General features: G+C 46.7%; 1 protein-coding gene across 1 annotated transcript in view; it reads right to left on the bottom strand.

Moving 5' to 3' along the window:
- PKIG (cAMP-dependent protein kinase inhibitor gamma) overlaps positions 1-25,891 on the bottom strand; it is a 27,757-nt gene extending 1,866 nt beyond the window's left edge. Inside the window, exons 1-3 of the mRNA XM_036418832.2 lie at positions 25,756-25,891; positions 14,750-14,819; positions 1,574-1,747 (exon numbers count right to left, since the gene is read on the bottom strand). Coding sequence (XP_036274725.1) covers positions 1,574-1,724 — 151 coding nt within the window. The 5' untranslated portion in view covers positions 1,725-1,747; positions 14,750-14,819; positions 25,756-25,891. The remainder of the gene's footprint in view (positions 1-1,573; positions 1,748-14,749; positions 14,820-25,755) is intronic.

Here is a 25,891-nt window from a genome sequence, read left to right as displayed (position 1 = left end):
GTCCTTAAAGTGAGGATGATGACACCTCTACCTGTTCATGAAGGGGTGTGCTGAGACTGCCTCAGCCAATGGTAACGCTTCCTCTGTGCCAGTCCCGGCTCTCCTGGCCCGAGGAGAAGGGCCTTAAGCACTTTCCTCTCCAACCAGCACCCTTGGGACTTTTGGGCCCTTTTGAAGATGTGTCACAGCTACCCACTGGCAGGCAGTGTCCTCATTCCTTAGGGCTTGTCTGTTCTCAGTATAAGGCCAAGGAAAGAAAGGTTTGTGCTCCTCACATGAGGAGGTATCGGGGAAGACAGGTTTGCACTTAGCATGCTGTGCATCCATCTCCGGGAAGCTTTAAGCAAACATTCTGAGCAGGAGGATCAGACTCTGATTGCTGCTCCCTCGGTAAGTGCCGGACTGAGCACGGAGGGCCTGCCTGCAGAACTGCTCAGAGCAGGGCTCCTCAGCCAGTCTGGCCTGCACTCCCCCATGAGGGCTTCACTTCCTTGAAGTGGGCACTATTCCTTTCTCAGGTCCTTTTTAATGCCAGGCACCCTGGAAGGAAAATGCACCTGCTAGGAGACCCCTCAGAGACTGTGAATTGGGTGGAACAGGTTTTAGAAGGGTCTGGGCCCATGACGAGTGGCTGCAACTGGTAGAGGGAGACTGACACAGCTCACCAGAGCTGAGGGTACAGAGGCCTGGCAGCATGCCCAGGTGGCAGCTGGACAGTGAACAGCCATTGACTAGGCACCTCTACCATGTTCCAAATGTTGCCAGGCACCACGGGCACAAGACAAAGATGCTGTGTGGGAGAAGCTCGCAGCTGGAGAAGGGGCACTGTGCTGAGTGCGATTAGAGGCGAGAGGATGTGCCTGCCCCTGCTGGAGAGGGGTGGCCAGGGAAGGCCTCTCAGCAGAGCAGCTGGGTTTCTGAGGATGAGGGGGAAAGCCAGGGAGGGCAGGGCATAGGAAGCAGGGTGCTTAGCCCATAAGGGGCTTTTAAGAACAGAAGCACCACGAGAGAACGATGAGCTGAGGTGAGCAGGTGAGATGGATGGAGCTCATATGCCTGGGTAGGGAGTGTGGGCCACATAAGGGGGTGCTGACAGAACAGAGAAGGGGTGTGGGTTGTGTCCCTTGGGCCAGCTGCTGGGGGAAGCCAGGTTCTCATTCTGTTAACTTGCTGGTGAGCAAGCTTGTCCAGATTAAATAACATGACAGAGTCGGCCCATGCCCCCACAAAGTCATCTCTGTTCTATACTCAGGGGAAAGAGGGAGGGAGAGGGGCATCACAGAGGGGACAGCAGATATGGTTTCCTCCACTCATTCAGCCTGTGGTTGCCAGACACCTGCTCTTGCCAGAGAACAGAGGCCCCTGCTCTCCTGGAGCTCATATTTAAACCCAGGAGACCTCGCCAGAGTGCTGAGGAGTCATGTGACCAGGACGGGCCAATTGGAGCTGCCAGAGAAAGGCCCTCTGAGCACCTGGTATCTGAGCTTGGGCATGAGGTGGCAGCCACAGGGCTGGGTGGCGGCTGTCTAGCAGCGGAAACAGGGAGACGTGCAAAGTGCTGAAGGGTTCTGACCTGCCCCCTCCAGCGCCAGCTCGCCCATGTCTCCAGCCAGCTTCCTCACACTCACGGCCTCCGAGTCTCCCTGGATGTCAGGGACCGCATTCCGACGGCCTGTCCGGTCACAGGAGATGAAGTCCGAGTAGGAGGACTCGACCTCCATCATGCCTGTCGCATCGTTCGTCAGGCCTGTGGGGACAAGAGCGGGAGGGCAGTGAGTCCAGGTGCATTTGGCAGGGAAGACACAGCTCTGGTCTCCAACACCAATGTCTTGACAAAAATGTAGTTTGGAGGGTGGATCAACAGGACCTGGTGTTTGAATGATGGGGAAGAGAGCTTTCTGAGATGAAAAGTGGACAGAAGTGTGGTTTCCTGAGAGGGGGAGTGTTTTGGGGAATGACGGCAGATGAAGATTCAGAGCTCCATTTTACCATGTTAACTCAGAGATGCTGTGAGCCCTTCAAGGGGAAAGGCAGAATAGGCCAAAGAGAGATGGGGTATGGCATGGGGAGGAGAGGTAGAAGATTAGAAGTCAAGGCCACAGATTTGGTGACTAACCTTGGTTAGTTGTATAGCCTAGCAGTGTTTCCCAAACTTTTGACATAATTTTCGTAACGCTGAGTACCCCTCATACTCATGAGAACGTAGAATTAGGCGCAGCTAAGCATGGTGCAGTGTATATCCCCACCAAACTCCAGTGCAACGCGTAGCCCCACCAAACTCTTCCCGTACCCCTGGGGGTACGCGTACCACACTTTGGGAAACACTGGAGAGAGAAGAGAACCATACATATAAAGAGCCATATACATTTGAAAAATTATGTGGGGATCATACTATACATTATATTTTATAGCCTACTCTTTGAAACATTCTCCAACATGTTATTGTACCATGATTTGATCTGTCCCCTAGAAAAGAACATGGAGGACACACATATGAGCCTAGCCAGAGGTCAAGGACAACAGGGGGGTGGAGGCATGAGTGAGGAGGGGTGGGGGATGGGAATGGGGGGATGAGGACAAATATGTGATACCTTAATAAAGAAATTTTAAAAAATTAAATTAAGAAAATAATAAAAAGAAAAGAACATGGAGGTACTTTCCAATTTCACACCATTACAGACACTACTAGGTCTTTATGTAAGTCCTTAGAGTTTATTCCTAGCATTGCTGAGCTAAATGGAAGGATGAAATAATTTTAAAACATTGTTTTGACACATTTCCAAGTTACCTTCCCAAAAGCACAGTGGGACAGTTAGGGGTGCCGACTGCCCATGCAGTCAATAATCCGCATATAACCAAAGTCAGCCTCTGCATACTCAGATTCCCAACAGGCAGTTGACCCTGAAGAATGCAGGTCTGAAATGTGTGGGTCAATTTAAAAATACGCATGAAAGTCGACCCACACATTGTTCAAGAATCAACTGGTAATGACAAAAACAATGAGGGGAAAAAACCTTATAAATTCATTGCTGTTCTATTTATATTCCCACTAGCAGCACACAAGACTGTCCATTTATCTGCACCCTTACCAACAAGTATTGCCATTATATGAAAAATGACAGTGTCTGTAGTGTGAGGATGTTTGCCCCAGGTGGTCAGTAATGGCGAACCGTAGGGGGTCACCTGTAAGTCCAGCAGGAAGCCAGGCATTACATGAGTTATAAAGTATTCATAAAAAGAAATGCACCAGATGGACCTGTACTGACATAATCGTTTATCTCAGAACCCTTGCTAACTGCAAAAATGTAGGTTGCAAAACAACACCTAAAATAAAACCCAGTTTCTGTGGTGAAAGATAGCAGATAGGAGTCGAAACACACACACACAAAAGCAACTGTCAAGTATGATTCTTTGGGACTAAAAAGAACTTTCCTTTCTAAGACAATATTTTTGTAAAGGTAGAAGTTTTTATCCGTTCAAGTCATTGTGTAATGCTTTCAGAAGGTAAGTGACATTGGCAGAAGTGCCCCGAAGTGCCCAGGGTGGGGCTCGGTAAGTGCTTTGGGGATTGTGTGTGTGAGAGAGAAGGGGAGAGAGGAGAAAGGGAGGAGGAGAGAAGAGGGCTGGCTAGAATGACATCACAGTATCTAGTTCAGAAGAGACACCTGAAGAATAAATTGGGGGCACTCAAAGATTACTAGGCATGGGAGACAAGGAGGTGTCCACTAGTAGGAAAAAGAGAGGGACCCTGTGTGCAGACCTTGGGCAAGATAGCGCCTGTTACCCCATCTGTTAAAGGCGGGGCAGCATTCTGTCTAAGGTAATCCCCCCAAGCTCCAGCAGAGGGCGCGCCCAGCCCGGCCTTGGCTGCCTTGAGAGATTGCCCTAGTTGTCCTTTGTCTCCTCAGCAAGAAACAACAAAAACCTCTCAGAAGTCCCAGAAGTGGTTCCTTCTGCAGGTCATAGACGTTTCAGTCCTGCACTCTCCCTCTGGGTAAACTGCCCAAAGCTTCAGAACAGGGGAATGGCCTGCTGCATAGCAGTAATAACAGAGTGTGAAAATGATAATTCTGACAATAAGGTAATATTTACCAAGTCATTCTGTTGTCCATACCTCACTTAACTGTCCCAACAGCTCTCTGGGGTCAGTGAGGTAAATATACAACCACAACCACGACTCAGAAAGATCTCACCTGGGCCCCTGGAGCTCATAGGCCCAGCCTCTTACCCAGACATGCCTGTTGCCTGCAGGAAGGAGCAGGCCCTGTGCACCACACCATCTCCCCACGCCCTGCAGTCTGTGCTCCTTCCTCCAACCAGAGCAGTGGTTCTCACCCTTCCTGATGCCGCGACCCTTTAGTTCCCCATGTTGTGGTCACCCCCAACCATAAAATTATTTTCATTGCTACTTCATAACTGTAATTTTGCTAGTTATGAATTGTAAATATCTGATATGCAGGATGTCTTAGGCAATTCCTGTGAAGGGGTCATGACCCACAGGTTGAAAACCGCTGAACTAGAGTGTTGGCTCCCGGAGAATAAGGATTTTTATTTAGATTTTCACCACGCCAGACTGAAAAGCCTAATCCTGGCAGCTAAGTCACATGCTCTGGCTGCTCCATCCTTGGACTCTTGACCAGCACAAAACTGACATTCAATACTCCTCCTCAAATTAAATGTGAATTGGTTGTCTGCCTTCCCACCACCCCTCTTTTCCTATCTGTGGAGACGATAAAACGACTTCTCCGGGCTATTGCGAAAGGCTCCGTTCACTGTAGGCTGCTGTGATGTCCGTGCCTGTTACCGCTAGGAACTGACACGGTGGGATGTACAGGCTCCAGCTAAAAGGAACAGACACCCTGGGCACTGGCTCCTGCCTCTGCCTGGCTAACTGCTTCTGCCTGCCTAATTGGTGCAGGAAGCTGACCGTCCTGGCTGGAGAGGGAAGTGTGCCAAGGTCAAAGCCCAATGCTGGAAACCACCACCCAGGCCGACAAGCTCTGGCTGCCCCACTGCATTCCCTCAGGGAACAGCGGTTCCAAAGGTGGGCCTGGGGTTTGTGTCTGGGGGCTCTCTGGCCGCAGTGCAAGCACACTGTTTTGTTTTTCTTCAACATTTGTATTCTTCCCTCACTCTGTTCTTTAAAGTCAAAAGCCAATGTGGAAATAAAGAATCCTCTGAGTTGGTCATTCTCAGACCGTTCATAAGAGTCTCAGCTGTCAGGACTTCTCTGGGGAGTAACTTGACAAGAGGCATCAAGAAATCTCAATTTCCCCTTGATCCTTGAGCCTGGAAGTCAGTATGTCTACTAAATCAGCTTACAATAACTTATTCTAAGAAAATAACCCCAGTTGTGCATGAAGATCAATGTACAAAGATGTTCATCACAGTATTATTTATACTAGTCAAAACTTAAAGACACCAAAATGTGCTCCTAAATGGACAACAGAGACGTCTGTACATATTTAATTAATGCAAGTGAAATACTATTCAGGCAGTAAACTATTTGTGAATATTTTTTAAAAACATGGGGAAATGTTCACATATTAAATGAAAAAGAATCTCAATGACGTGGCCACATATATTAATACTATGTAATTCAGCCGGGACCGGTTTGGCTCAATGGATAGAGCGTTGGCTTGGGGACTGAAGGGTCCCGGGTTCGATTCCGGTCAAGGGCATGTACCTTGGTTGCGGGCATATCCCCAGTAGGGGGTGTGCAAGAGGCAGCTGATCGATGACTCTCTCATTGATGTTTCTAACTATCTCTCTCCCTTCCTCTCTGTATAAAATCAATAAAATATATTTTAAAAAAATACTATGTAATTCAATTATGAGTGATTTAAATACTTTTTCTATTTTCTTAATTTTTACATTCACTTTATTTTAAAATTATTTCATTTTTGACTGTGTGTGCATGTGGTGTAAAACAGAAAATATAGAAAAGGAAAAGAGCTTCTCACAGGCACCCTCCCTAGGCAAGCACTGTCTTATGTCCTCCAAGAGATACTCCATGCAATATACAAGTCCCATCACTCCACCCCTCCCTTCCTCCCTTTTTCTTCTTATTTAAAACAGAAAATTGTTTTCCATCTTGCTGTTCTCATTTACAAATACATCCTGAAAACAATCCCAGATCACCTTGAAGTCACCGGTCACTGATCATATCAATAATAAAGCATGAGAATAGTCCATTGTTGTTGGGTGATATCAGTAAAACTGTCCTTTTGACATTTTTGTTCAACTCCTTTGTTTTTTTTACTGTTTAATGATACATAGAAGGCCAAAACCTAAATACTTCCTTCTTTTGTGCTTTATGGTGCTGAATAGAATGAAACTTCCACGAAAGTGGTGACCTGGCTGGCATGTGTGCCGCTATACCTGAGAGGCCTAGCACATAGTCGAAGCTCAATAAATATTTGATGAATGAGTGATATTCTAGAAGCCAGGGTAGAAAGGGCCACAGGGTGTGCAGCCCTGCATCATAATGGTGGCCAAGGTCTGGCTCAGTCTCCATGCAGGAGGGCGACTGCTGGGGAGTCCCTTCCTCTCCCTCAGCGTCCAGGTTGAGATACACAGTAATCTCTAAGGCTCTTTAGTGCTGACATTCCATTTATTCTGTCTTCTGAGCACCTTCTGTAAGCCCTGCAGGCACTGTGCCAGGTATGGAGTATACACTGAAGCCTAAAAAGACATTTATAATTTGAAAAGAGAAAAAGGTACTGACCAGGGAAATGAATCTACCACACAGCTGTGGTAAGTGCTGGGAAGAAGAAAACAGGCTCTCTGTGTGGTTTGGTTAAAGATCATATGGTAAAAATAAATAAATAAACAAGCAAATAAATAAATAAATAAATAATAAAGGGAGGCCTCCTTGAGGGGGTGACCCTGGGCTGAAATCTACAATAAAGTTGGAGGAAGGTGATCCAGGCAGAGCTAACAGACAATCTGGCCTATGGTGATCTAAGATCTATCTTATCTGGAGCCTAAGGTGCTAAGAGTGATTCCCCCTCCCTCTTCCTCGCCCTCAGGAGGTGTTGGTGCCTTCCTGGGGTCTGGAAGCTTGTGAGGCACTAGCCTGACCCTGAATGCCCTGTCAAGAGAGAGGAGCCTTCTACTCAGGTTTCCAGACTCTCCCACGTGGCCCAGGGTCAAAGGCTGTGGCTCCTGCAGGTGCCTGCTCTGGTGCCCGTTTCCCCAGAGGGAGCCACCTTCTCCCGGTTTCATTCTCCCCAGCTCTGCCAAAAGCTACACAGTCTGTTCCAAGTCTGCAGCTGAGTCCTCAGCGCACAGCAGATTCCATTACAGCTCCAAATTGTTTTCCAAATATACCAGAAAGGTCATTTCCTGTTTTCTTTTTCTTTTTAAAAATTAAATATTTGCAGAGACCATAGGAAAAGAAAGCAGACATTTCGTGGAGGACGCAGAGCGCAGAGTGGGTCTTGGTCCCGTGGGAGAGGGCGCCTGGGGGTGGGGCAAATGCTCTCAAGAGTTCCTCTGCGGGAAGGTCTGTGCCAAGCTGATGGGAACGCCAGGGCCCACGGAGCTGGCATTCCTCAAACTCAAAGGGAGGTGGCCTCTCTGTGAAGGGCAGCCAGAACCAGAGGGGCGCTGAGGCGAGCAGAAAAGGGCCCCAAACCAAGCACATTCCGAGAACCTGGCAAAGGGCAGGCCGGCTGGTTCTCACCACGTGCAGCTGGAGTCAACAGAGAAGAGACATCCTGCCAGGGCAGTGCCTACTGCCCATTCAGAGCGCAGCCCCTTGGTGAGGTTTCCTTTGCAGGCAGGCAGGCAGGCAGGGCCTTGACCTCTGGAGGCCAGGCCGACAGCCCCAGGACAGGTTGTGGGGGTCCTCTCGGTGAGGGGAGAGCAGGTGCTGGAGGGTCCCCCATTCTGTCCTCCAGGGGCTTCCAGACATCACATCCTCCTGGCCTCCACACCAGTGCCTCCTCCATTAGGGACCTTTGTGTTAGAGGCCCTGGGACCAGGCCTGGGTCCTCTTCTCTACTTACTCCCTGGGGTTCTTAACTTTTCCCTAAATAGCATGTGTTGACATCCCCAAATAGCCCCAGCATGTTTTAAGAGTTCAAGATTCCTGAATCTAACTGCCCAGTTAGCGTGTCCTCTGCTATCTCACTAGCAGCTCAGACTTCACATGGCAAGTCACAGCCTGCTCCGCCCGGCGTCCCCAGCTCTGTGAGGCACATCTGTCCACACTGCTCACACCGAAACCTGGGTTCCTCCTCCTCCCCCACCTGCCTGTCACAGGTCCTGTCTCTTCCACTTCCCAAACAGAGCCTGAGTTTGCCCACCTCTCCGCTCCACGTGCACCTCTTGGTCTCCACCATCTCCCACCAGCACCCTCGTCGAGTCCGTTTCCCCCCTGGCCTTCACCCAAGGTCTACTCTCTCCACAGGCAGCCAGGGTGATGGCCTCAGATCAGGCACCAGGTCATGTGATTCCTCTGCTTCATTCAACCTTTGATCTTCTTTTATGTCATATCTGGCAAAACCCAAACTCTACACCAGCCCCTGAAACTCTGCGTGGGTCTGCCCTGCCTTCCTCTGTGACCTTCTGTCTCATTTCCACTCTCTTCTGGCCCATTTTGCTCTGACCACACTGGCCCCCGTTTAATTCCTCAAACCAGCTGACTCTTTTTGACCTCAGGTTCCCCATGAGACTGTTCTCTCTGCCTGGAACATTCTCTGTCACTCAGCTCGTTCCAGAACCTCCTAAGTGGATTCTGGGCCTCAACGTTCCAAACTTCCCTGCTCCAGGCCCTGACACGGGGCCCTGCAGGGCGTGAAGGCTCCCGAGTCCCTCTGCCCACCATTACTGTACGCCAAGGCCTGGCTGGTGTCTTGCGTGGTGCAGTGGCCACAGCAAGGACTGGGGTTACCTCAGCTTCTGACCCCACAGCTGAGAGACACCCGACTGCATGCTCCTCTCCTGGGGGTGTTACAACCGCCCTGAAAGGTGGTTGGGATTAACCAGAGGCAGCGTGTATGGAACCCTTTCTGCGCGCCAGACTGTGCTAAGCATCTTGGAGGCATTATCTCGTTTAATTTTGCAGCGACTCTAAGAGGAGGAAGGAATACTCGTGTTCTACCGAAGAGGAAGCTGATGTTAAGTAGCCTGCCCACTCAGTTGGACAGGTCGAGCCTGTACTTTTAGGCGTGGAGGCATGGAGATGAATTAATCAAACTTGCTACATAGTGAGGGTCTTTTAAAAAGACCCTTTTCTCCCCTTCGTTCTCATCTATCCCCAACCTCATAAGAAGGTATTTCTGAAGGAAGAGGAAGAGAGCAATGGAAGTCCCCCCAAAACATTCGATAATGCGGGCGGAAACACACCCAGGTGCATTTTTACCCTTGCTTAAGCAAAATTCTGTTCAGATTTTTCAGCCAGAGGTAAAAATCTTTAAATCTTTTTAGTGACGTTGGGTTGATGACTCTCTGAATTCTGCCACCATCTAATGACTGTTATCTAACATCACAGCAATAGTAAAATTAGTTTCAGGTACAAACTGTACAACGTTTACCATCCCGGCAGCTACATTTCACCTTGGGCAGGCCTGGGGGTTGGGTCAGACACACAAACTCTTCAATCCCTGAAAGTCTGTGCTTCTCTGGAAAGAGGCAGACGGTCCAGCTGAATTATTGCTTGGAGACCATGCAGGGTCTCGCTGGTCTCCCGCTGTTTACTTTACGTACTATCAAACTTGGTGCCCAGTCACTGGCAGTTCCCATCCCAGTGTGGAGGGAGGGCAGGAAGGGAAATTGAGGTCATTTCCAAGCAGGCCAGCCAGAGTCCAGGACGAACTGACCCAGCTCTGCTCATGCCAAACTGGCCCCTCTGGTGAGGTTCTTCTCTCAGGCCTCGGGGGTTTGAGTGTGGAACGCAGGGGTACACGGCCATCTCTATGGTTGCTCTGATACATGTCTCATTCTCTGACATTCCCCCTATCAAGAGGTGACTATGAATGAGCTGGCTTTGGTGACTTGCTTCTAAGAGAATGCAACAGAAGCGACATCATGTGACTTCCAAGATGAGGTTAGAAATGGTGACACAGCTTCCATCTGGCTCTCTCTTGGGATGCTTCTCTTTGGAGCTCTGAGCTGCATCTAGGAAATCTGAGGCTGCTATGCTGTGAGGAAGCCTAAACTAACCTCATGAAGGGACCACATCGAGAGTCCTGAGAAAGCACAGAAAGAGTCGGGGCTAGCAGCCCCCAGCTGAGCTGGCCCCTGGCTGCTACAGCACCAGCTCCTGTCTAACTGCGACAGCATGAGATCCAGCCAGAACTGTCTAGCCAAGCTGATGCCCAATTCCTGCCCACAGAAAACCTGAGAGATAATAAATGACTGCGGCTGTTTTAGACCACTGGGCACTGAAAGTGAGGTGCTCCCAGGAATGGAGAACAGACCTCTAAGGGTACGTCCAGGTCTCCAGAGCACCACAGAGAGCATGCCCCTCACCCACTGTGGAGAAAGAGAGATCGCATGTCTCTGTAATGCTAATGAATTCCCCATTCATTCAGGCAACAACATTTAGCTGATCCCTCAGGGTGTACCGGGCTGGGGACTAGATGCCATGCTATGATAACGGTAAAGCACCAATGTGCCCTGAGGGGAAGTTCCTGGTGTAGTCAGGGAGCCCACATTAACACACTGTATACAAGATTCCCAGACCCTGGGTCCGGTATTCCAGCCCTCCACCCCCCACCTCCAGGCACTGAGTCCTCATGGGGCTGCCAGCCCCCAGCCCAAGTATCCCGTGTAACTCCTATGGCCCGGGGCAGAGATCCCTCAGCCTGAACCCCTTCTTCTCTGACTCAGCAGAAGAGATAAGACCTCCTTGTTTTGCCACTTGCAGCACTTTGACTTCTCCTTTCTGATAATCACTGCACTTGTAATTCACTCAAAAGTCAGCAAATGTATTCTGCAGTCTCCCACGAGCCAGGCTGACACAGGTACTGAGGTCGGGCCCAGCTGGTTCCAAGAAGAAGAGGTACCCCGGCTCTCCTTGTTTGTCCCTGTATCCCCAGCACAGTTCCCGACACACAGAAGATGCAAATAAATAAACTCATGTGAACGAATTGATGAACAAATAAACAAACAGACAAAACAAGAACTTAAGAACATCCAGCCTCTCAAGCCAGTGATTAAAATAACCATCTGAGTCCTGGCTCCTGACAAAAACAAACAATGATAATTAACAAAATAAAAATGGCTGCCATGTAGGGGTTGTATAGACTATACATCAGACGTGGTAACAAGTGCTTTCTACATATCATCTAGTTATGCTTCCAGTAGCCCGTTGTAATTAAATCCCTTTTACACATAACTAGGACATGCTGGACCCTGGATTCACATCCAAGCCTGGCTGGCTCCTAGGTTCAAGGCCCCAAGGGCGGCACCTCTCTTTGGCTCAGGGAGGCAGGGGATGTGGGGCCCCTAGAGAAAGGGGAGCTTAAAGGGGCTAAAGTGGCAGGAGGGGACTGACTGGGAGAAGAAAGAGAGGTTCCTCCTTTGTTCTCGTTCACATTTGTCTCCAGGTGCCTAGAATTGACTCTAGCGCTGAGATTTACAGCACGTTCCTTCATTACTGCAGTCATTCCTTCAGTTCTTCAAGTATGCCTCTTTCCCTCAATCACACTGACGGTGTTGTTAGAGGCACCGCATTATTGTGCCCTCCCAATAGAGAGCCCTCGGCTCAGAGAAGTGGCATGAGTCACCCAAGGTTCTCCCAGTGACTGAATCAGGACTTGAATCTGCGTTTCCTCATTCCTGGTTCAGTGCACATTCTTTAGGATGGCACATTCTGGTGATGGCTCTGCCCTGCTGTGGATAATACAGCATCTGTCTCATCCCCATCAGAGAGCTGTTCTGTTATCAAACTCCCTGCCTCTCTGGCTTTTCTCAGCTCAAATGGCCATCCCCACCTGGGTCAAAGAAGGTCACATCCTATATAATAAAAACCTAATGTGTAAATTGTTCCCTTGGGCGGTCGTTCAACCGGGAGTTCAACTGGAGACCGGGAATTTGACCGCTCGCCATGACGTACGCTGACCACCACGGGGGGAGGGCACAGAACATGGTGGGCATCAGCAACATGCTGTGACCTCTCGCCGGCTACCCGAGGCCTGCTACCTGGGGGCGGGGTGACAGATGGAGGTGTGGTGAGAATGCTGGGTGTCCACCAAACTCACTGGGATGCCAGGGCTCAGGTGCCGGGTGCCAGCGAGAAGCCCACCCCACACCCACATGGTGTCTTCGGGTGAGCCAGGCCACAGCCGCGGGGATCACAGGAGCCAGTTGGGCTCCCTGTGGGTTCACCCAGGAGCCGGTGTGCAAGGCCCGCTGGGAGAGAGCCGGCTGCTCACCGGGCTTCCATGCAACGCCACAGGGCAGCCCAGAGGCCAACACTGTGCCCCAGCCCATGGCGTCCAGCTGTGCTTACCGCATCTCTGCATGGGGAATTGAGCACCGTGACTCAGGCGGAGGGGGGTATGTGGAGACCTGGGGGGCCAGGTGCTGTCCAGGGCCCAGAGGTCAGCTGGGACCTGCCCTTCCACGCCAGATGCTCACGCTTTTATCACCGGCCAGGCCTAGGGACAGCACCTGTGCACAAATTTTGTGCACCAGACTTCTAGTACTATAACAATGGGGAAGACGGACTTTCAGAGTGATTTACTCAGCACCTACCACAGTGCTTGCTGCACAGACCTAATAAATGCTTCCTAAAGCATTTATTAAAATCTAGTATAACACAGCAATGCTTTCAGTATTATAATATACAGAGCTGTTTGTTCTACACTAAACAGCCCCTTGTTTTTTTTGCTTATTTATTTTCTTCTAAAATGCCTTTTAGTTTTAGTTTAAGCTTGGTGGCTAAGTTCATGTGCTCTGGTGATGTATCACTGAGGTAAGTGTGATCACTTATTTACTGTGTGATCTCTGCAAAATTACTAGATCTCTCTGTGCCTCAGTTTCTCCCTATGTAAAATAACAGAACCAATCTCAATGGAGTGCTGTGAGGATTACATAAGATAATGTGTATAAAGCATTTAATTCTGTCCTTGGAAATGGTAACCCAGATTGAATTTTAGGTATCAATACTGTTCTTGATGTTGTCAGTATTGCTGCCTTGTGAGCTATGGACCCCAAACCTGAAAATCCACATAATATGTTCACTATATTAACAGGGGTAGGGGGTACAATCTCATGACTGGACTTTGGAACACCATGGGATGGCTCTGAGTTTTAGTAATACTAAGTAATTTGTCCCAGTTCACTCTAAAGAGAAAAATCTAAAGGCCTGGTAAGATCTCACATGACTCTGGTATCTGACAGGCTGGTGCCAAGGGTACACAGTGGCCCACGACACCTTATGCTCTCTCTAGACCAATGGTCCTAAAAATTCAGAGGTCACAGACACACCCGAGAATCTGAGGAAAGCAATGAACATTCTGCTCAGAAAAGGGTGTGTGTGTGTGTATGTCTGTGCGTGTGCGTGCGTGCGTGCGTGTGCACAAAGTTGTATCCACAGTAACAGGGGGCTCCGAAGTCCCAGAAGCCAACCATAAAGCTCTGGTTAAAAAATCCCAGCTCTAAATTCCCTACAACCCAAGCACTCTCAAGGTTCGGTGGCTCTAGCCTCCGACGTTCCCACAGCAGCTGAAACCGAAGGCCCTTTGCAGGCCTGCCCTCTTAATCTGGCCCTGGCCAGATAAACAGTCCTAGGAACAGATTGCCACATCCTAATTACTACAAACATCTGCATCCAGGGGATTCCCAGGGGCACTGAGTCAGAACAGGACGCAAGCCTGGCGGTTTGGGCAGCTACTGCATGGCAAGGCCCAGAAGCCCTGCTGAGAACTTGCTGGGGAGTTCCAGGTCCAGGGCAACTGCCCACTGGAGAAGGGGACTCCTGGGAGGGGTGTGGGAGGACAGCTAGGCCAAGAGGGGGAATTCAAAGGAGCTGGAAATTCCCCAAACTCCCGGGATTATCAGGACTTGAACAGAGAAACAAAGGCTGGAGACTCTACCCTAACTGCAAGGAGATGGCACTGAAAGGGGGTGGGCAAGTAGGGGCGTAGGGAGGTGGATGCAGCATGAGTCACAAGCCGGTAAAAACTATTAACTTATGCTAGAAATGTTTAGATGCCATAACAATATAAACACTCACTCAAGGTGGCCATACCTCCAGGCCACTCATGTTCTATGAATTGCATTTTTCTTTCAACTAGAGGGCCCTTGAGCCATCTCTCCAACAGTCCAGTGGGCAGTGCTCGTTTCTTTGGGCTGGGTTTTGCTTGCATTTGTTCCTCTATCACAGCATTAAAATTACCACAGTGTGCCCTCGTCTTTGTGAAAATAGCTTTATAGCAAACAACTGGTAGACGGGAAAGTTGACATCATACCCATATTTGTAAAAACTCCTGTGTATGATTCCATCTGCTCAAGCAGATGGCTAAAGAAGCCATTCTCTTTAAGCCATCAGAGGCAATTTCTCTTCCTGATGCTATAAAGAAACTGTCTGTAAATGGAATCATGACTGTGAAATTGCAGTGTGATGTCATATAACTTTTGAAAAGGGTCATCCTGCCGTTTCTTCATGGGGCCAAAATTCCTGACTAATTTCATGTGGAGCCTCCGTCTTGTCTTTCTTCAAACAGAAATGAAGGTTTTTAGGCGAACACTCGTGATGCCACAGCGGAGTGGTGTGGACAATGTGACTACCCACCTGGTTTAGTCTCTTTTTCCTGCTCGCATCTCTTCAGATTTTCCACTGTTGACAAATCAGTGTGGAAATTCTAAGGAACCAGAAGAAAAAAATAGTAATTAGAGCCCGTCATACTCCAGGGTTGTACACTGAAAGAATCTTCTGGGAAGACAGGTGAACAATATCTAACAACATGTGAAATATGCACATCCTTTGGATCAAACACCTGGGAATTTATACTATAGATAGAGTCACATGAATAAAAATATGTGCAGCAAAACAATGTGGAAAAGAAAAAAGAAAAAGAAAAAAAGAGGAAGAAACTTAAATGTTAATAAGAAAAGAGTTAAATTATGGTGTATCAATACAATGAGAAACTATAAAGCCATTACAAAGAGCGAGGGAGATTTTGTTGTACTGACAACGGAGAGATGTGCATGCTGTGTTGTTAAAAAGTAGTATAAGATGGGCTATATTATCACTCTTTTAAAGTATGAACATGACTATGCTTTAAAAAAGTGTATATATACTTTTTTTGTATCTACATAGAAAAAATGAACTGCAAACTATAAACGGTAGTTTCTCTTAGACTCAGAAACTGGGGGGGAAGGAATGAAAGACATTCACTTTTTACATGAACAATTTCTGTTTTGATTGAAAACTTTTAAAGAGGCATGCACAACTTTCATGATCATTATACATATGGTCTATCTACAACTTAAAAATAGCAAGGGTGAGGGAAAAAGAAATTTCTAGATAAAGAATGAGCAAGTTTACCATTCAGAGACTCAAGAACATTCTCTAACAGAAAGAAACTGAACACAAAACAAATGTGATTTTAGAATCAATAGTGAGCAAAGAAATTAGTAATTGTATTGGTAAATTTAAAGAAGTACTGATTAAGTAAAATGCAGCTAATGAGATAAAAAGAAATTCAACAATATTTGACAGTATTACATATTTTATAGGAATAACATTGTAGATGGAAGAGCAGAATTAAAAAAAAAATTTTAGAATTAAAACTTTTTAAGGTTCCTGATTATACACAACAAACACAGAAATACTGTTTTACTTTAGACAAATATTCATGATGCCTATTGAAATTTTAAAGGTAAAATCACAAAATATACAAACAGGATGAATATATTCCAAACTAGCTAGCATGCTTCTGAATAGAAAAGGCTAATTATTAAAAAATGTCAATCCCTCGAACCTGGGACCCTTGAGTCTACAGACCAAAGCTCTATCCACTGAGCCAAACTGGTTAGGGCTAAACATGTCTTGTATTTTTTAAAATGTGAATTATTACTAATCTGAAAAGTAATAAAAATTTAACTAGCCAGCTAAAATTTAAGGCTTCTAAGAGTTTAAAGTTCAAATTAAGTTGGGAGAAATTATATTGTTGTGATAACAAAATGTGAAAGTATAAAAATTTATTTTTGAGAAAATAATTCTTGTATTTTCTCCAGAAAAATTAGTAATTCAAAATATATTATAGTCCATGTGGTAAAATTTCAACTTAGGCCTAATTAAAGAAAGAGGATTAATTCTATGGTCGCAACCAAATTTTTAATATAAAAACCAGTTTAAATTTAATTGATATAGTTTAGAATTATTACAAAAAGTACCTAATATTATTTTAGGTCATAATAGGTCAAAGACCTAAATATTATATTATGTACTTTTTGTAATATATATATATATATATATATATATATATATATATATATATATATATATATATATTTATATATATAATAATCTTTCCAAGTTAAATTTCAAGACTTTAATTTTGGGACATTCCAAGGGCCCTGGGTAATTAAAAAGTTTATTCTCTCTTCTTTAAAAAACATTTTTAAACTAAATTAGGCCAAGCTGATATACTTGAAATCACATGGAAAGCTTTATTAAATAAAAATTAATAACCATATTTTATTTATATACATATATTTTAAATGTTATAAAGATTTCAACCTGTAAGGGGGGGCAAGGAAGGATTGTTGAATGTTTCTTAAGCAGAATCAGATAATTCAGAAGCAAAATTTATTTTTTTATTTTTTATATATTTTATTGATTTTTTACAGAGAGGAAGGGAGAGGGATAGAGAGTCAGAAACATCAAGGAGAGAGAAACATCCATCAGCTGCTTCCTGCACACTCCCCACTGGGTATGTGCCCGAAACCAAGGTACATGTTCTTGGCCAGAATCGAACTTGGGACCTGTGAGTCGGTAGGCTGACGCTCTATCCACTGAGCCAAACCAGATTGAGGCTCAGCAGCAAAATTAAAAGAAAATAATTATTTTTAAAGACAAAAAGCCATAGTAGCCTTCTTTTTAAACAGGTTGGGGGGATTGGACTGCATTTATACTTCATAAGTCAAATGTCTAAGTTTGCTTTTTCAATAAAGATGCCTACTTTAATTGCTTAATAAATTAGCTTTTTAAAATATAATCTAGGTCTCATATAAACTCAGTTATATGAGAAACCAATGTTTTTGTAAGTAATTGGCTTTAACAAAGGCCAACATAGAAAATTTGCATACCGCCAGTCCTCTGAAAGTTATGAGACCTCCCATGATCCTTCTGTGTATACAAATGGGCACTGGTGAAAAGGAATACTGTTTAAAAGTAAATTTTAAGCTTAATAAAGAGAAGAAATTGAAAAAAATTTTAATCTCTTCCACTAATATTTACAGGGTAAACTGAAGGTTATTATTTAGGCAATCTAATCCTTAGTAGTCACCATAAATACAAAGAGAGTCACTTAGTATGTAGGCAATCACAGTATTGGTCAGCATCTAAAAAGTAACTATGTAGGTTGCTTGATGTAAAAGAAAGAAAAAGACTTTTAAGAGAACTCTCTAAATGTGGCCTAGAAATTACTCTGGGAGAAAATGAAAGGATATTTCATTCAAGTGCCTAGAAAATCTTAGTTAAAAGTCAATGTAGGCCTCAAAAAGAAAAATAATTTGCTTTTTACCTCTCTAAACAAAGCTTATGTAAGACTAATAGCAAAAATTTAATTAGTGTCATTGACTATCAACACCCAAGCACAAATGAAGTTAGAAAATAAGCCTTATTTCAGACTAATTTAAATTGGCAAGTTAGAACAAATATTCAGGGGAACTTAGTTTTACTAAGCAAGAAACTATTCCTGAAACATTAACTAATTTTTTTACTTATGATTTATCTAATAATAAAGCTGCTTATAATGAATCCAAAACAGTCATATTTCTGTGGGGAAAAAAAAAAAAAAGGAATTTAAAGCTATCAAGGCTGCATTACAAGATTTCCAAAAGCCTCTTAATAATATTTAAAACAAAAAAAGGGGGTATAGTGGATTAATCTCCTGTAAGTAAATTACATCAAACTTTAATTACTTAAAATGTTTTACTTTAAATTTTTTTCACTTGTAATGCTGATGGCAGGACACCCATGAAATTACACAGGTATCAGAATAAGCCAAAGGAAAATTTCATTCAATGGCAGAATGAAAAGGATCCTGAGACTAGTTTATAGAAAGGATGCCTTTATTAACCTTTGGTCGAGAATATGCTTATATATTTCTAGAAAACTCCTCCAGCCCATATGGATTCCGGCAACAATGGATCCAAGAGCAACTAACCAGACTACTCCAGCCACAGATGGCGGTGGCCCCAAGCAACACTCTGAGGAGACAAAGGAGAAACAGTCCAGAGAAGGAGGATAGTGAAGATGCCTCGCCATGCTAGCAGTCAGCAGCTGTGAGTCACTGCAGTTTGCTCAGGACAAGCCAAAGAAGGTCAGACCTGCATTGCATTTGCTTGCTGTTCACCATCCAGAACTGGAATATCATTGCTGTGATGCCACAAGGGACCGTGATTAGAAAGGGGACTCAAAGAACTGCTGGCCCAGAAAGAAGCTACCATCCCTCTACCTTCGCAGGCACAGCACTGTCCCTCTCTTGGGGGAGGGACAACCTGCTTAATATGCTAAGTGTCCAGTTGTCCATTCAACCAATCAAAGCATAATATGCTAATGATATGGTAAGGCCACTCAACAGCTCACTATGACTTGCGCTGACTACCAGAGGGCAGATGCTTCGACTGGTAGGTTAGCTTGCTGCTGGGGTCCAACTGATCCGAACTGAGTGAGACAGGCCAGACATGCTCTGGAGCCCTCCCATGGTCCCTCTCCGGCCCCAATAGTGCACCGGTGGGGCCTCTGCCTGGCTCATGCCCTCTTGCAACCCAGGACCCCTCAGGGGATGTCAGAGAGCCAGTTTCAGCTCAATCCTGTAGGCCAGGCCGAGAAATCCCAGTGTTGCACAAATTCATGCACCGGGCCTCTAGTAATCATGTGTTAAGAGATATCCAAGACTTCTTTACCTATTGGCCTCTGAGCTACTTATAAGTCTTACTTACATAGGTATTCCCCAGAGCACCTTGCATAATGCCTAACACAAAGGTGAATGAGTTCATGCATATACAGGAAAATACACACGAAGGCTGCAACCTCTAATGAACCAAAGACATTAGTTCCTCCAACCCAAAGGTTTGGAAAACATGATCACCTTCGAGACCGGCAAACAGACTCTGCCCAGGAAGAAATTAAAATTAATTTCAATTTTGATATATAGTGGTAGTGTGTGGGTGAGAGGAGGGGAGGGAAAAGCATGCTAATGGAAGCTTATATAGGTAGAAGCTTTCTGGTGCCAAACTGGAAATTTGTATTAGAAATCTAAAAAAAAAGTTCATCTCCTTTGACCTAACAGCACCGTATTAAAAAATCAGAGAAGAGAGCCCTGGCCGGTGCTGCCAAGTGGTGACATCATCAGCCCGCGCATGGAAGAAGGGTTCAATTCCCAGACAAAGGCACTACATAACTTGTGACATAACTTGCAGAGCTGCTGAGAGGCAACCAGTCAATGTGTCTCTCTCACACACCCCACACCCCTCCTCCCCCCAACTCCCTTCCACATTCTCTGAAAAGCAAAGGAAGAAATATCCTCAGGTGAGGATTAACAAAACAAAACAAAACAAGACAAAAAACACAAAAAATCAGAGAGGTGAAATCAGTGGGTAATGATGTAGGTATGTTTTTTGGACTGTCAAGCTTTCCTTCCATGAACAGGTTCTAATTTTGTAATCTGAAAAAGCAAACCCACACAATAAATGCTATAAAAAGGAACCAAAAGAAAATCCATTGGTGATTTTAGACTACAAAATCACCACCCCTGTGTTTCCTCGCTGAACTTGGACTGCAGATTTAGGGTTCTCAATGAGTTTGGGGGGCGAGGGGGAGGCGGGGAAGAGGCCTGCATTTTGTGAATACTGTCTTTCTTTGTCTGAAGCCTTGTGGGACAGGAAGGTATAAAAGCTTCAGCTTTCATTTCTCCCTCATGCAATGCTGACAAAGCTCGGAGAGTCAGGAAATGGAGGGAAAGCTTGGGAGAAATCAGCCCAGCTCAAGGCCAGGACCTCCATCCTGCAATGACTCGTTCACCTGCCCGTACTCCCTGAAGCACTAAGACCTCCATGAGAACAGAGGCTGTCTCCTAATCAGCCTGTTGCGCTGGCCCCGTGCTTAGTACTAGCTGGCCCCCAGTACAGTTTATTGAACGTCAGAGACCACATCTATAAAGTTCTGAACACAATGATGAGGAGTTAGATGGTGGGATAATGGCCGCTGGGAAGGAAGATGGTAGGTAAGGAGGAAATAAACCAGATGGTCAGGATGTGAGCAACAGAGGCGGAATGCTCCAGTCAACCTATAGAGCTGCCCTTCCCCTGAACCCAGGGGTGGTAACTAAAAGCGGGAGAGGAAGGCAAAGGGAGATTGGCTGGTGTTTTTTGAAAGAGCCAACGGAAGGCAAGGGCAGGAAATTTAAATCCCTAGACTAGTGAGTTCTTCGGCAACCCTTCTAGGCCCCTCTCTAAGAGCTTTGCTACTTCCGACCTTGGAAAATTAAAGAGTCTCCTTTCAAATAAAGTGAGAAATGCTGGCTTCCTCCGGTAAGAGCAGATGCACTTAGATGTGCAACTGGGAATCATTCCGCGTCCCAGCTGACTGCAGCTTCCAAAGAAACCACTCTCTGAAGGAGCAGCGACATTCCAAGTTTTCCTAAGACGTGTGCGACTTCCAGGAGGCGGTGAGCTCAGCTTTGAGTCATGATTAGTGACTTGTTTCCAAGAACTTTAGATTTTCCATGACTGTCTCCACTCAGGAATCACCTCTGGCCCCTCGCCAAAACAGCAGAATTAACTGAGCAGCTTGGCTTCTGTCACACTCCGACAGTAACACCTGCCACCAGCTTCTTCCTTCAGAGGCTGGGCCAGGTCGCCTGGTCCTAGGACAGCACCCACTTCTGCGTTCGGCTCAGCACCTGACTGGGGGACAGGAAGTAGTGCTGAGGTTCAGTTTGAAAAGCCAAAGAGGCGGCCCAAGGCCCATCACAGGGGGTTCAATGTTGAGGTCGAAGATGACTTCAAATTCCTCAGACAAATGCCACACTATGACAGAGGCGACAGGTGCCTGTATGCAGTGGCTAACACGCTCTCTCTGGAAACCATAAAGCAGCCAATCCCGAGCATGTATCTGTGTACCAATTAGGTTCACACCAGCTCTATCCTATTTCATCCTCAGGGTACCCTTTGAGACAGGTTATGGTGACCCCCACTTTGCAGAAGAGAAGCAGGCTCTGTGAGGGGAGGTTAAGATGTCTCAGTGAGGAGGGGGTGACGATAGGGCTCTTACGGCTACCCTCACCAGTTTTCATTGAACCAGAAATTGTCTAAAGCGACAGGAACTGTGGAAACCAACCAGTCCAGGGGTGGAAAAGGCAGAAGACCAGAGAGTGCAACAGACTGGGCAAGGGAATGGCACAGCTGGGAATAAAGGGGAGAACACACCCACCTAAACACATTCAAATTCAAACGAAAATCAAAACCCAAACCACTCTGCTTCAGCCGACGTACTCTGCCTCACACTTCATTTCATAATGGAGAAGCGGAGACTCGGAAGGCGATACGGGAAAGTCAGTCAGTGTTGTGGGAACTCAGGCCTCCGGAGAGGCAGCTCTCATGAGGAAATGCAGCTATTACCTGTTAGCCGAGAGGTCCAGGGCAAGTGACTCTTTTACGTGTAAAGAGAAAATATGCTCTGCTTCACATCGTTGCTGTGAAGATTGAAATAAATCGAAATACAGGGTGGGGCAAAGTAGATTTTCAGTTCTTAATGTGTGAACCACAGTTTATTCTTGTGTTATTATTTATTAACTAGAGGCTCAGTGCACGAAGTTTGTGCGGGGGGGGGGGGGGGTAGGGAGGGAGAGGTGTGTGAGAGCCCTCAGGGGATGTCCGACTATAATTTAAAAAAATCACCCTGTACTTAATTTTCTTACTAACTCCTCCTTTAAACTCCCCTCACTCTCACATTCTGTTTCTTCTTTTTATTTAACTATTTTCCTGGCCTCACTGCATTTTAACATCCTTCTCTTTCCTGCTTTCTTTCCCTCCCTTTGAACCTCCCACGGCTCCTCTCCCTCTCCCTCCTCCCTCCTCTCCCTTCATTCCCTTGTCTGTCTCCTTCTTACTCCTCCCAACTCCCCACCCCATTCGCCTTTCCCTTGTGAGCCTGAACCCTGCCTCTCCCTCCCTCCTTCCCTATTATTAACCCCCATTCCACCCTGGGCCATGTTCACTGGTCCCTCTTCTAAACCTTCCCCTTTCCTCTCTGGGACCTGCTTCCAGCCTCACCGGAGGGAGCGCACTTTGATGTTAAAGCTTCCATTTGGGGGGCGTTAACCCCCAGGCCTTCACCACCCCACTTCCCCAGCCTCCCTGCTGCCATCCTCCTCCCATTCCCTACCTACGCCCCAACTTCTAGTCAACAAGGTACACTAACACACCACCAACCCAACCCTGGCCACTGTCTTTAGGGTCCGGCCCTCGGGGACGAAAGCGGTACCCTCCTTAGTGTCCGACTTCGCCCCAGCTGAGCTGCACCTCCCCCCCCAGTGTAGCAGGCGCCTGGCCCAGCGAGGGTGGTCGGCCCACTCCCGGGCGCTGCTGCCTCGGAGCAGGAGTGCCTCCACCTGGAAGGCCTCGGACCGTCCACCCCTCCGTCCCAATGGCCCTTGCCAGGGGCCACCGCCCTCGTCCATGTGAGTGGGGCTCCCCACACTGTGCCACCTGCGCCCCACCCCTCACTGGGTGCAGCTGCTCCACTCCCCCCAACCCCCACCCCGCCTGGGGTCGCCATCCCCTTCCACGTACAGTCACATTTCCTTCCCTTTTCCATTCCTGTGTCTTTTTCTTGTTCCCTTTCTGCATTTCTGTTTCTCCTCTCGGCCTGTCTGCATGCAGGCCTGCCTTTTTTATCCCCTCTTATCACATCCTAGCATACCTACCCTGGCTTCGCAGCTGCCTGAGCAGGGGGCAGGGGCACAGCCTGCTGAACGATAGTAACGTGATGGCGCCCGGACAGCTTGCATACTCCTCTATTATTAGAATAGATTGTTGCAGCCCCGGCCAGGTAGCTCAGTTTGGTTAGGGCATCCTCCCGATACCCCAAGGTTTCGGGTTCAATCCTAGACCAGGGCACACACAATAATAAACAATGTGTGTGAATATGTGGAACAACAAATAGATGTTTCTCTCCCTCTCTCCCACCTTTTCTCTTTTAATAGAAAAGATTGTATTATTTTCCATATGAACAACTGTAAACCTACTTGTGCCCCACCCTGTTTGCAAGATGCCCAGCCCTGTGTGTGACATGTGTTTCAGGGAGATATAAAAGCCAAGCAAGAACTTGGGACATAACAGTCTCTTCCACAACGTACCTCCTCTCCTGAGAGGCCCTAAACGTGCTGTGAGGCAGGTGGACTATGTGAAGATGAGCACTGAAAACCTGTGGCTGACACACATCATCCGGAAGGCCTGGAGCGGGGGCGTGAGGCATTCCACCACACTTCCATCCCCCACCCCACCCCACCCCAGGCAGGAACCACAAGGACCACGTGGGCACTTACTTCCAGATACTATCTCCTCATCACCTCCGTAGGAGGAGAGATTGCTTTTTAAATTACTCAAAGGAGACACAGCCACTGAGATCCTGGGGGGATGGAGGGAGGTGGAGGGAGGTCCTGGCCTTCCCACTGCCTATGCCCCTGGGGAGTTCCATGGCAGCAACAGTCCACTTTCCGGGACTGAGGGGCTTTGAGAATCCTACTGGAAACCCAGATCTTAATTCATGCACACCTTCCTGAGGGTCAGGGTCTATGATGGCCTTGAACATAAAAATCCCTTACATCACCAACACCTAGAACCTTGGAGACTCACTACCCAAGACCTGACATCTCCCTTTGCTTGTCTTTGGGCTTTGCTTCCACTATCTCGCCCCAGCAACGATGGAGGCTGTGTCAAGGTGAAATAAAGGGGAAGGGAGCAAATAAAGGGAACTCCCTCCCCTTCCTCCTTCTCTTTTGCCAACCCAGGACCTAGAACCATGGGCTTTTAAGTTAAAATTCGGTCGCTGTGTCTCCTCTGTACCTATGTGCCAGGCTCTCCGCCAGGCAGAGGGTTGCAGAGGTAGATGAGTGTCTCTTCTTTAACCTAGAGAGAGGGTGCATACGGTCTAGCAGAAACAGAATGGCCAGAAGTTATGCCAGTAATTCTGTGGGCACAGTTCAGGTAAACACTTGGAAAGAGCTCAGGATAATATGGGAACACAGAGCGGAGACACCCTCGGTCAGCAGTCAGGGAATGATCTGACCGCCTCAGGCTATGGAGGGATGAGCATAACACTTAGGGGTTGCTCAATCATGGTAATTCCCTCCCCCCTAACCCCCCACTGTGTGTGAGCATGCGCACGCATCCGCAAACGGAAACTTTCTCTTTCTTCAGGAACACTAAACCTGACAAAACCATGCAAATTCAGAAATAAGTTAATGTTGCCTGTTTTGTGTCTTCTTTTTAACTCTCCTAGAGGCACCAGTGTGAGGCACTCTGGGATACGGAACACCAAGGGCACTTTGCTCCTCAAGCCCTAAGGGCTGTCCTCAAGGGGAAAGAAATATTGATGGCTCATTTCACGCTGAATTTGGGATCACAGCAATCAACTAGATTCGCCCCCTCATCGCCATACAAATGAGGGCGCTGAAGCCTGGACACACTTGCCCAGGGTCACACAGTCCCCTTGGGTGGCCTTCTAATATATGGAGGCCTTTTGTTTTCTCCTTAACTGTGATTCTTCAGCGACTTTTACTTGTGAGCGGGGAGGTGGGGAGGTGGGGAGGTGACACACAGCAGCTACCAGCCATTTGAGAACCCTCCACTCAGCACCCTTGGGGTTTAAGATTAAAATCCTGACAACAGACCCGACAAATAAAATGCCCCATGGGCTTACAAATTCTGTTTCTTTTCCAGGGCATAAACAGCAAATTTCTAAAAGGAAGCAATAAAGAGACCACAAAGCCACAGTTAGCGTTCCAAAGCTTCTTCCCATCTTGGAGTCCCCAAGCAGCCGGCAGCACTGGGGTACATGCGGTGAGATAACTTCACAAAGTCTAATCAGACCTGTATCTTAAATTTAAAATATCAATCTTATATCTAAGGGTAAGTCTCCACTATATGAGGAAAATATTGCAGGAAATTTTCACTTTGAGAGACATTTCTCTCTGGACTGTCTAAAAAATTTTGTACTATCTTTGTAATCAGAAAAAAATACATACAAGTTTTACAAACCCCAATTTCTAAGGGGGGGTTTCTTCACCTATATTTGACGCAAAAAGCTGCTTTTAAAGCTCTAGGTACTCTGCCGAAATTCTTGGGTAAAAAGTAAAACAGCATTTGAATGGAGCCCATCCGTGAGACCTGAGGCTCAGACTCTCTAGTCCTAAGCAGTTTCAGACAAAGCCATAACTTTCAGAGCAATAATATATCATAATATAAAAACAGACACTTTGTGACCAACCAACGCAAGCTCTCCGGAGAGCTCTGCCTGCAAGCTCTGCTTCTCCCGGGGGTGGGAAATGAAGTTCTACTTACAAGAGCAAAGAGTTTCTTCAAAGTCCAGGGGTCCTCAGTCAGAGGTGAAGGTAGAGTTTAAGAAACCAGGACTCAAAACGCCTCCCTTTTGAGGATAAGCCTCCCTTTGAAGCAGACCAGGCAGGATTCTCTCTCT

The sequence above is a fragment of the Pipistrellus kuhlii genome, unplaced genomic scaffold (genome assembly GCF_014108245.1).
Source record: "Pipistrellus kuhlii isolate mPipKuh1 unplaced genomic scaffold, mPipKuh1.p scaffold_m20_p_6, whole genome shotgun sequence".
Lineage (NCBI taxonomy): Eukaryota > Metazoa > Chordata > Mammalia > Chiroptera > Vespertilionidae > Pipistrellus > Pipistrellus kuhlii.
This window is presented reverse-complemented; position numbering and strand designations above follow the sequence as displayed.